General features: G+C 40.0%; 1 protein-coding gene across 1 annotated transcript; it reads left to right on the top strand.

Annotated features, from left to right (window-relative positions):
* The first annotated feature begins 351 nt into the window (after window positions 1–351).
* Window positions 352–4,245, top strand: scrt1a (scratch family zinc finger 1a). The gene is made up of 2 exons (XM_083523416.1): window positions 352–1,094; window positions 1,812–4,245. The coding sequence occupies exons 1-2, from the start codon at window positions 980–982 to the stop codon at window positions 2,537–2,539; spliced, it is 843 nt and encodes a 280-aa protein (XP_083379542.1). The 5' UTR covers window positions 352–979; the 3' UTR covers window positions 2,540–4,245.
* Window positions 4,246–12,788: the final 8,543 nt, after the last annotated feature.

Raw genomic sequence — 12,788 nt, 5'->3', positions numbered from 1 at the left:
CATCAGCTACACATGTGTGAATAGCTATAAATAATCGGGTTCATTCAGTAAATTATAACCGGTTATAGCGTAGGAATTAGGTTAAGACGTGCATCAGTAAAGAACGCGTGATAGGGCGCGTGAAAGAGCGCGTTTTTACCCTGCTCCTGTCCTGCTCTGTTATCCAGGAACTTTCGCTTCAGGGGGGGAAAAATGGCGAAAGCGTTGACGTGTCATAGCGTCATTAAATCATCCAGTTCAACGTTCGTCCCAGGGTTTTTTTTTTTTTTTTATGGATTAAATTAAGCACTTCCATCTTCATTCCCACCTGATCACAGCTATATAAATCCCAACAGCTGATCAGCAGACTTCAGAAAGCGCGACGCCTTCAGACCGTGCGGCTCGCGGACGGGTGCAGATCTGCTTAATACTTTCAGTGTTTTTTTATTTATTTATTTATTTTTTGTTTTGTTTTTTTTTTCTATAAGGAATTTCCTTTTTAACATTTTCTTGTTTGAATGATTATATAAAAAAAAAAAAAAAAAAAAAGAGAGTAATCGAACTATTGGATCTAACGACCACCAGGCTGCAGCTTACCCTTTTCAAGGCGAGCAGGAGAGCAGCGCGTGCAACTCGGAGAGACGTGAGCTGTCCGGTGCTGGACGCGTGTGCGCGCGCCAGTGGAGACGGAGGGGGAGAGAAAAGGAGCTATCCGGTGCTGAAGTTGCATTTCCGCCGAAAGAACGACGCGAGGCGACGCGACGGCACGAGAAGCTCACTGACAGGAGGGGGCGAGGTGCATGCCCGTGCATGCGTCCGAGCCGGAGCCGTCGTGCAACAACAAAGAAAAAAAAACAAAACAAAGAAAATACCAATAAAGCAAACTAACAGGGATTTTTGTTCTTGATTTTTTGCCTCGGCGGTGCATGAAGAGCAAGAGATCTGAGCGCGCGGCCGGGGCGGACGGACGAGTGGTGTGTTTTTTGCAGCAACGTAAAACATGCCAAGGTCTTTCCTGGTCAAAAAGGTTAAGCTCGATGATTTCTCGTCTGCTGACCTCGAGAGCTCGTATGGCAGATCCAGAGCGGACCTCAGCCTCCGATTTCAAGGAAAAGGTAAAAAAAATATAAAAAAATAAACAGTGCGATGCTGGTGTATGAATAGACGACCTGTAGGACGATCAGAGATGGGGAGAAAAAAAGAACCATCTCGTTTTACACTATATTTTATTTGTTATGTTTATTGCACGATTCTGGGAGTTGTTTAGTCATGCAATGTAATCCGTGTTCAACACAGCGCGTGCTGATCCACCATTGCATTAGACTCGAAATCGTCACTCGTTACAGATTTTTTTTTTGTCGACTCTGCACATTTTGGCTCCGGCGTTTTTCATGTGTTGCGCTTTTTTGCTCACTCGCAGCAACACTCCATAATCGGGAGGGCGCGCGCGCAAATACAGGAGGAAACGTTCGGCGTTTACAGCCATTATTTTACACTCTGCAAACCATTTCTTCCAAACCGTTTGCGCACTTTATATATACGCACGTGCACGTCTCAAAGAAAGATGTCACGTGCATGTCTCCATCGCGCTGTTGATCTTTATTGAAAGTGCAAATGCTTTTCCTGTTAACTGAAACGAAAATGCATTAAATGTTGCACAGAATGAATGCTCGAAGTGTGATACCGGATGTCTGGAGCGTGAAAATAACGTTAGAAAGGAAAGAAAGAAACGAGATGAAATATACTGTTGCATGTCGGAATGTAGAGTCTGAGTCATAGCTTATTCTAAAAGTCTAAACTGTTGCTTTTTCCTCTTTTTTTTCCCCTTCCAGCGGCAGGTTACATCAGCGACTACATAACACCGTCTGTGTATGAAGCCGAGAATGAAACTGGCATTAAAGTGCCCTCTCCGGGGCCCATCTACGAGAGCCTGCACAGTGATTATGGGGCGCCGGACTCCGACCAGCCGGACAGCCCGCGCTCTGAGATCTCCACCGGGTACATCAACGGGGACAATGCGGTTAGCGAAGGCTACACGGTTGACGCCTTCTTCATCACGGACGGCCGCTCGCGCAGGAGGGCCGTGGGCAGCGCGAGGAACGCGCAGCGCCATACGTGCAACGAGTGCGGCAAGAGTTACGCCACGTCTTCAAACCTGAGCCGGCACAAGCAGACGCACCGCAGCATGGACAGCAAGATGGCCAAGAAGTGCCCGACGTGCGGCAAGGTGTACGTGTCCATGCCGGCCATGGCCATGCACCTACTCACGCACGACCTCAAGCACAAGTGTGACGTGTGCGGCAAGGCGTTCAGCCGCCCCTGGCTTCTGCAGGGCCACATGCGCTCGCACACGGGCGAGAAGCCTTTCGGATGCGCGCACTGCGGGAAGGCTTTTGCCGACCGCTCCAACCTGCGCGCGCACATGCAGACGCACTCGGCCTTCAAGCACTATAAGTGCAAGCGCTGCAACAAAACCTTCGCGCTCAAGTCGTACCTGAACAAGCACTACGAGTCGGCATGCTTCAAGGGGGCCTTTTCACCACTCAGACCCGATTCATGAGAGTCCAAGTGCACCCACAACTTTATTTTTTTCTCTCTCCTGCAACAACAGAACTGAGGAAAACTTGGATTATTCGCATGCAACTTTTTTCTTTTACAGGCGTAACCACCTCACCTGCCCTCCATCAATCTGTTCGCCTATTCCAAGCCGAAAATCAGCAACGTATTTTGCCAAAAAATTTAAAAAAATTCAAGAAGAAGAAAAAGAAAGAAAAAACTTAGAGGACATTAAAAATGTCTAACTCGCAATTAAAAGGTCAAACCTTTTTTTTTCTTCTAAATATTGGATCACATTATACTGCTGCCAGTGGCCACAAAAGTGTTCAGCGTCGAGGTAAAACTATTTAACTTATTTATGTACTTATTTATTCTTTTTCTACAAGTCGTCTAAAACCAACCTTCATTTGCACTTTAATTTATTGTCTTTTTTTTGCCTAGCCATTAATAATGCCAAAGCATTTGCCACTTTTGCAATGTTTCTGTTTTGTTTGTTTATGTTTATCTTTATCAATCTGTTGCATGCAAAAAAAGATGATAATCTATGCCAGTTTTTATCAAGCTTTGGATTTTGATTTTGGTTTTGGTTCGGTTCTGCAAAAAAAAAAAAATATCTAGTTAGAATCAGTCTGCAATATTTCTCGGGAGTCATTAAAAATTAATAGAGCAATAATGCATGGTATTTTTTAATACAAACAAACAACAACAACAACAACAAAAAAGAGAGGAATCAACAAATAATAGCTATAACATTTTTAATCACGATTTTAATCCAATACCGTTAGTAGTCGTGCAGAAGAAGAAGAAGCTCAATATCAGGGAAATGCCAGTGTAGTATTAGTGGATATAGACCATGGGCTGGGGGTAGGTCATGGTGGGGTGGGATAAATAAGGTTGGATGGGGTGGGGGTGGGGGGTTATTAGGGGGAGGGAGGGTCTTTTTTAAGCGGTTATGCACTGCCTGCCTCTTATTTAGAGTAGTTTGTAGAGTTGTAGTCACGTGGTGCCGCCACGACCCTTTTATTTCCCAGGTGCACGAGGGTCAAGCGGTGCTTTCAACCCTGTGTCTGAAATGGCACCCTAGTTCCTACAGCCTACTCCCTACACCCTATTCCCTATAGCCTACAGGATGAACTGCAAAAGTGCATTATGGGATGGATGTTCTGCATCTCCTAAGGGTTGGATTTCAGGAGTGTTCTGTATGTGCTTGCAAACACCCTAAGTAGTGATCTTCATAGCTGAGAGGGTGTAGTTTGGGGCACACAGAGGGTAAACTTCCACTTTTCACGTGTACTGTGTCACGTGACAGAGAGAGAGAGAGAGAGTGTGTGAGACAGACCGACAGATCGATATGAAAAGCACTTCTTTGAGGACACTTCCAACTTTTTTTTTTTTATTTAGTTTGAGATATAACTAAAAATATACAGTAGCACAAACTTCTAGAGATTCAGGTAGACTGGCCTTGTATTAGCTGAACCTCTGCTTTTGTATTACAAGTTAATAAAAAAAATGGGAGCTGTTTATTGCTTGTAAATAATTCTTTAGAATTAAACATTTCTACAAAACTGTATTATAGCATCAAATGACCTTATTTCTGAAGTTCCTTTTCACTCCGTCAAAGGGGTTTCTTTTATTTCTTTTATTGAATTCTTCTTTTTTTCTTTGCCCAATGTTTGAACAATGTAAAAGCACAATGACACCGGGCATTTTGTTTCTCTTCCTAAATAAAGAACGAACAAATATCTCACCTGGTGGTTGTGTTTATGTGGACAGAAAACACTCACGTGGCCTGAAACTTTTGCCAAAAAACCTTTGCACTCACATCCCGAGTGCTGTAACTGTTGCACTGATGCGCTGTACTGGGAAAAGGGAGCGCTTGCTTAAAACTTGTGTGTTGTATGAGCACTGATTTTGCTGTCTGTAGAACTGATATGGTGTCCAGAATCAGGATGGCTGAACTGATGATGATTTTATGCACAAACAGCATCTTTTCACTGGATCATATACTAATTGGGTAGATTGTAACTTTGTCTGCTCCAAATTAGAGTTTGCAAGCTTGCTTGTTTTTTTGGACACATAAGACAGAGAAAACATGTCTTAGGTATACATTTTCATTTATACTATAATGAATAAAATGCTTTGATGAATCATCATGTGCTTATCCAAACAGTATCCCATTAAATGCTTTCTGGAATAACTATGTCGAGCCCTCAGGAACAAACTGTATCTATTGGTCTGCAGTATTTGCTAGTTTGCATCAGTCATTCAGGTTGTTCAGGTCTTACTGTAATTCTCCTTCTAAACCATTTATTGTGCAGCTGGTTGAGATCCTGTGTGTGTGAACTTATTCGAAAAGTTTAGCTCAAACGAGTGACTATGTGAAGAAGTTTCTCAATAGTTTTGTTAAACAGCACTTGTCAAACTGCAGCATGTTAAACATTTGTCTTTTCCTTTCCTCCCTGCCATGGGGACAAAGGTAAAGAACGCAGTGGGGTGAAAACAAACGAGACGTGGCCCTGCACCAAATCAAGGCACTGTGGTTGGAAATGTTTTACTCCTTCATAGTAAACAAGACTTTGGTGTGTCTAACGTCCTGCACAGCTGAAAACAAGCTTGGTTTAAACACTGAGGTGTGGTGGGCTGTTCGGTCATGAGCTCAGACATGTTCTTATCATGACATCAACATTCAGAATTAAATCAACTCCCAAGCCATATCATGTGTAAAGAGACGATTCCAGCTGGCTTTTATAAAGCCAAATTATTGTGTAGAACGAACTGTCTAACAAAAACTGAGCGCTTGAATGGTACCATTCGTGCACGTGAGTAAGTTTTGCCTTTGTTGACTTTATACACAGATCTTGAAAAAATAAATGCACCTAATAATATATATATATATATTTTTATAATATATATATATATATATATATATATATATATATATATATATATATATATATATATATATATATATATATATATATATATATATATATTTTACTGCTTTAAGCTCATGCTTATACAAACGAGAATACTGACAAATAACCTTTAACACTTATGATGTGTAACTTTCTAAAAGAGATTCCTAAAAGTTTGGGTTCAGTAGGATTCTATAGAAAACTCTTAAGATGTTTTTTAAAGAAGCCTTAAAGGCTCTAGAGTTGCCTTATTTCACTTTTTTACACTGATTGCTAACAAAAAAAAAAAAAAGGATCAGGCCTCAAGAAAAAAAGGGTTCTTATTCTTTTTTTGGATAGAATACATTTATATGGTGCATTTTTATGCCATAAGGTAAAGGGGATTTTAGCTATTTTAAAGCAATGTTCTTGGGACTTGAAAGTAAAAAACATGTTTTATAAGGTTCTAAAGTGAGTTTTAAGAAGGAAAAAACTAAATCACACCATAGGGTTCTGGATATAATCCTTTCTTCCAAAAAAAGTACCCAAGAGTGCAGTTATTATTCATCCCACTTGGCACATCTGAGCGAAGAAATCTCCCTGGTCTTGCCATGCAGTGCAGACCAGACCTTGGCATCAGAAAAAGCTTCACAGTGCCCTCTTGGCCTTCCTCATGCTATAAATGACCGTAACTCATACAGAGCTCAAGCTCCTCTTCCTCAGCACACGTCTTAAGAGAATTCAACAAATGGTACCAGTTACATCTTCATTGCTGTTAAGCCTGCTGGTGAGGGACAGACGCTTATTGCGGCTTAGTGCGGCCTCGTCTCAAATGACCTTGAGTGGGAATTCTGTGCAATAATAATATGAGATGGCAATTTGCTATGGATTGGGGTGAAGACCATGCGAATCTCCCTGCCAGTGTATGTTAGATCCTCTCTCTCTCTCTCTCTCTCTCTCTCTCTCTCTCTCTCTCTCTCTCTCTCTCTCTCTCTCTCTCTCTGTCTTTTTCCTCATGTCTGTAGAGCAGAAATTGTCCTGCACAAATCTTGTCCTAGTAGGGAAACTCGACTGTTGTGTAAGACCGAAACATCCACATTAACTGTCCAGTAATGAACCTGTTGTTCGCTCACATTCAGCAGGAGACACTTTGAAGCTCAAAAGCGTCGATAAAGGGGTTCTACTGAGAGATGCTAGGCTCAAGGTTAACACCCAAAACCCCTGCCATGGCTGAGCAAGAAAACAGTCAAATAACAAAACCCTGTAAATGCTTTGATATGCTTTTGAAGAGAAGAGTAATATACAAAAGATCTGTTCAAAAATGTAATGTAGGTAACTATGGAGTTAGAAATATAGATTCGCAAACAACCCTGCTAAGCAACGAGCTCTTTTAGGAAAACATCATGCGTTCCTTGTTTGGTTTCTTTAGCAGAAGAATTAACCAGCCATGGCAGCTTTGAAGACTGGTGTCGATTGTTATATGGGTTCTAAAAGGGTTAAATAAACATTTGAGATACGGCAACCATCTTCGATGAGTTCTTTATGTAGTTTATGTTTCTTAGCTTCCTTAAAACATTTTACAGAATCTTTAAATTCTTAATCATCTGGGCAACCAAAAGAACGCTTTAACTAAAACCTGAGCCTTTTTTTAATAGTATACTATTAATAGTGTACTTTTGATATTGCTTTCGATGATCGAAAGCTATAGATTTTACCTGTATATTTTTTGTTCAAAACTTTTTTTAAACTTCTTCAATCATTCTTTGAACAATTCAACACACTGGTAGTGTTCTCAAATCTTTTAAACTTATTCACTTTTGCCTCTTGAAAAACCCTTCAGCGTATATAAGATATAATATAAAGTATCTAACATAAAAGCCAGCTGCCTAATATTGAATAGATCACCTTTGTGCTGCCAAAACAGCGCAACAATTAAGGCAGTCAAGAAGTCCACAAGACCTCTAAAGTTGTGCTGTGGATATCTGGCACCATGTTCCTAATCCTAATTGATCTTAATTGATTTTTAATATTATCCTATACATAAGACTTAAGTTCTAAAGTGGATCAGCATCAGTCATCACTTGGTCATTAATTGAAGAACCTGTTGATTATTGTTCTTCCTTGAACAACTTATATTAGGTACCATCCACAGCATCTTGGGAACATCTCACAAGACCTGATCTATTGGAGATACTCTGACCCAATCATTTAGTCATCATCACTGACCCTTTGTTAAAGTTGTTCTAATCCTTATGCTTACTCACTTTTCCTGCTTTCAGCATGACACTTTGGTGAATTTACTGTTCAGTGTTTAATAAATTCCATACATTTACAGGTGCCAATGTAATGAGATAATTAAATGTTGTTCGCTTCATCTATCAGTGTACAAGAAATTATCATGGAAAGCACAGAGCCCTTTGAGGAATATAAGTGCAACTATTCAGGAAATGGTAAAAGGGCTTGTTTGGTTGTTTATAGTAATGATGGTGAGTATGTGTGTGTGTGTGTGTGTGTGTGTGTGTGTGTGTGTGTGTGTGTGTGTGTGTGTGGGTATGAGTTGATCATTGTAAGACTGGCACTTTGATTAAACTGGCCATGATGGTGAAATTATTAGTTCCGGCTCTGTTCCTGAGTTGTTTGTAAAGTTATTAATAGTCACCAAACTCCTGCACATGTGGTGGTACATGCCATTTCCCTCTCCTGTGAAAAGCCATGATTAATGAAATGATTCATCGCGCCGGCGATATGATGGAAACAAATCCATTAATTCTCGCAAATCATCTGCCCAGACGATTGTGTGTGTGTGTGTGTGTGTGTGTGTGTGTGTGTGTGTGTGTGCACATGAAGGAAGATAATATCAATTTCACTCTAATTCCAACAGGGGATTTTATAGTATGGCAATCAAAATGCAGGTTGTTTTGTGTCTGGTATTTTCTTCTCACTCTCTGTTTGAGTTCAAGCAGGTTTATGGTAAATCAACCTTATCTTCGTCACCATCATCAGTGAACACGCACGCACGCACACACACACACAAAAACTACCATCAGCAGAATCCAGCAGACAGGCGCATGCAGACTGCATGTGAATGTGGGTCTGACATCACAGGGTTTGACCTGTTTCTCTTGCTCCGAGGCATTCCATCACTTCCTGCCGCGAGACCTGCGTGGGAGAGGGCGCTGCTGTCACACTCACCTTGAGAGAAATGCCAGGCTGACAGCAGGTGCTTATCTTCTCCACACATCAGCTTGGGAGTGTATTTTACCATCAGTGTCTGTAATGTTTTTATTTTGTCAGAAATAATTTAGAAGTGTGAAAGTGTCATGTTTGGAGCATAAAAAGGCTAGGCAGTGTGAGCAGGAGTCTGTTTGGAAAGTGTGTTTATTTGGCCTATAACTTGTGAACGAGAGAAAAGTGTGTGAAAGTGGCATTACAGACGTGACAGAAGCTCGGAGAAACAGTCATCCTCACTGACACACACATAACTTTGCTTCTTCTCACTATCAATCTCTTCATTCTTCTATATGCAAAGAGACTGCAAGACAAAGTCGTCGCTATAAAGGAGATGGAAACATTTATACCGCATCACCTCTAAATACTAGAGTTCAAAGGCAAATCAAGTTCATATTTTTATAGTAATAAATTATTTATTTTGGTAAATGTAATGTAACATTTATTGAAGGAGTCTCCAATGTCATAACACCACAGGAAAACCTTCCAAGAAAATCTTTTACATTCTAGATTCTGAGAACGTTTCTGAGGATGGATGGATGGATGGATGGATGGATGGATGGATGGATGGATGGATGGATGGATGGATGGATGGATGGATGGATGGATGGATGGATATGTGGATGAATGACAGATGGATTGAAAGAATTTCTAATATATGGATAAATGGATTGATGGGTGGAATTTCTGATGAATAGAGGAATGGATGGATGAACGGATTGAACGAATTTCTAATAGATGGATGAATGGAAGACTGAATGGATGGATGGATGAATGGATGGATGGATGGATGGATGGATGGATGGATGGATGGATGGATGGATGGATGGATGGATGGAGAGATGAATCGGTGGATAGATGGATGGAATTTCTGATTAGTGAATATATGAATGAAATATCTAATGGATGGATGGATGTATACATGGAATTTCTAATGGATGGACGATGAATAAAAGGAATGTCAGGTTAGATAGATGAATGAAAGACATTTCTGGGGGAAGGCATTTTTGATGGATGAATGGATAGATTACATTTCTGATAGGTGAATTAAATTTTTAAAAGATGTGTTTATTTTATTTTAAGAAAAATAAGAAATGTTGGTGAGACAAAAGACTGTTTATAGCTGTGCTTGAATGTAGGATGTAGCATGAAGAAGTTAAATAATTACCCTCATGTTTATAGTAGTTACTCTGCTCTGAGCTGACCTCATTGATCCTTTTCCTATACCAGCACACCTCTAAGGCTTTTATACCTTAATAGTGGCCCAGACTTAAAACATGCAATTAGTAAAGAAGAAGTATTAAACAACAACCTGTAATATTGACATATGAAATATGAAAGGATTAAATTGGTGTTATAATTTCCTAATTAGGGCTGACAATATCATATGAAGATACCTGGAGAAGATTCATGATCAATATTGTGCCATATATAAAATATTTGTTTTTGCCTGCAGTACAGTGTGAAAAACAAGTTTTTTTTAAAAGTAATTATTATAAACATTCTTTATAAAGAAAAGGAGGAAAGGTAAAAAATAGGATCTGATGATGCAGAAGATACACTAAAAAATGCATTGTGGTGATTTCAATTTACAGATTTGTTTTCAATAACAGTTTTGTCATAAATCAGTTGAACAAGAAAAAAATGAATGTTTTTTTTTCTGCTAGTACCTCTGGGACACAGGACCCTCTTTCAAACGTAGGACCTTCTTAGAAAGGTGAAATGAAATATTGGTCCATGGAGAGGTGATGATATTTTTAGTCTGTGTCCTAATGAACCAGCTTTAAAATGCATTAATTGATAAAAACTTAAAAGCTTTTTTTTGTAAGTTGCTATGGATAAGGGTGTCTGCCAAACAGCATATATGTACATGTAAATTTAGAAAGGGAGGAACTGAAAGATACAAGGAACCTTTTAAAAAAGATACAGATCAAAGATATGGAGTTTGGGAGTAAATGGAGGACAAATATATATATATATATATATATAGTATTACATAATGGAGATCTTGTCTTTTTCTGATGAATGGGTGGATGGATGGATGGATGGATGGATGGATGGATGGATGATGGATGGATGGATGGAATCTGTGATGGATGGAAGGATGAATTTGTGATGGAAGAATGGATGGATGGATGGATGGATGGATGGATGGATGGATGGATGGATGGATGGATGGATGGAATTTGTAATTATTGGATAGGTGGATGATGAATGGATGGATGGATGGATGGATGGATGGATGGATGGATGGATGGAATTTCTGGAAGATGTTAAAACCCATATACAACTCTTAAATTTGATGTACATTTATCCATATAACTTAATCAAATGCTTTTCTATAATGATTCGGGTTTAAAATCATTAAGATTCAAACAAAGCTCATATGGAACATCAAAAACTGACAAAGCAAAAATATGTTAATGTAACTAATCATTTGAGAGCTGCAGCATCCAGAACAGGCTTCTTTCATTTATACACAAATTCGTTTGTGTTTGTTTGCCAATCTCTCAGTTTGAGAGGCTTCAGAATATATGACACTTCCAGTAAGGGAACACAGCAAGCGCTGATGCTGCATGGCTTTTTTAAAATGCATTGTGGGACTTTTAGCAAGCGAATGTTCGAATGCACTGAAAAGAACTTGCAACTGAACCTTTAAAATGGCCGCCTCCCTGATCAATGCCATGACTACTGAAATAGAGATTGAGACACACCCATATAATCATATTGTCTTATTAAACCATAACAATAAACATAATATGACATGTTAGTGAATAGAATGTGTAGGAATGTATTCGTGTGTGAAACCTTTTTTATCTGATCATGCAATAATAACCCAAAGGATTGATTTAGTGTAACCACCGAGCAGCAATCATTACTCAGAATTCCAATCAAAAGTGCTGAAGCTGGAAACATTTTTACAAACATACAAAAATCTACCACTAGGGCTGGAATGAGAGAGCCTGTGTGTCATGCAAGTGTGTGCATACATGTATGTGTGTGTGTAGGGGGTGGTGCTGACCCACTTTGGCTGACGTGCTGTTCGAACAGCTTGCCAGGCAGACTGGGGCCTTCGTGTGCGTGTGTATGTGTGTGTGTGTGTGTGTTTTTTTGCCGTGTGTTTCGCCTTGTGTTTGCACGCAGACAAGGGGGCGATGGCTCTTAGCTCGGCTTCTCACCCAGGGAGCTGAACTGCAAACAGAACTGTGAGCCAGGTCTCTGATTGGCTATGCGCCGCTCTGAGTAAGGCTTTTCAATTAGCCTGGGGCTCGCATGCTAAATCAAACTCAAGTAGAAGCCTCACATCTTTCGGACAGCCGCAGTGTGTGTGTGTGTGTGTGTGTGAGTCTGGGGATGACCCTGTTGCTGTGCAGAGTGTTAAAGTGAAATATCTAAGGAATGAAACATGATAAAGTGGGTGCGCTGCTAAAGGAAATAATCAGTGACGAGACGGCACGACGTTTCCCAAAACCAAACAGATTTCACTGTTACCACCCAGATGTTGAATTTCTTACAAACGCCACAACCGGAATTGGTTTTAGACCACAGGAACTCCACAATAATGACTATTTTCTTATGAAGAAGTGAGATATTGTACGCTCGGTGCAATTATGGGCACATTTAACATCGCAGGAGACTTTCGAGTTTCGTCTTTCACATGGTGGAACCTTGTACAAAAAGAAAACTAAAAAAAATGACTATAACTCAATACTAAACTCTAAACTCTAGGATAAAAAGGAAATATTATAGGAAAAAAACAACAACAAAAAAACAGTCAAGAAAATGAATAAGCACATTATTAGACCCATGTGACCCGTGTAGCCCCTCTTGATCAAACAGATTTAAGGATTCTATTATAAGGCTGCTAGTACACCAGGTTAATGTCGGCCATGGAAGTAGCTGAAGTGTAATACCGATTGTCTAAGGGGAAATTTAGGCTCAGTACTCTGGGTGAAATCTGTATACTGTGTATGTAGAAGTTTGTCCCCATAGCTGCACTGTACTGACAGAAGTATTGGGACATCCGATTTTTGATTTTTCCAGCCATATGTGGTTTACTTCCCAAATCTTTCACCACAAACCGTATCGGATGTCTTCAGATGGAATAGCAGTAAATCTGCCCTTCACTTG

This window comes from Silurus aristotelis, assembly GCF_946808225.1.
Source record: "Silurus aristotelis genome assembly, chromosome: 21".
Classification (NCBI taxonomy): domain Eukaryota; kingdom Metazoa; phylum Chordata; class Actinopteri; order Siluriformes; family Siluridae; genus Silurus; species Silurus aristotelis.
Note: the sequence above shows the minus strand (reverse complement) of the source record. Positions and strands in the feature narration are given on the sequence as shown.

Bases quoted from the DNA above. Each gene is read 5' to 3' on its own strand.
- scrt1a (XM_083523416.1), top strand. From the start codon at position 980: ATGCCAAGGTCTTTCCTGGTCAAAAAGGTTAAGCTCGATGATTTCTCG. The intron at 1,095-1,811 runs GTAAAAAAAATA...TTCCCCTTCCAG, and splicing joins CCTCCGATTTCAAGGAAAAG to CGGCAGGTTACATCAGCGAC.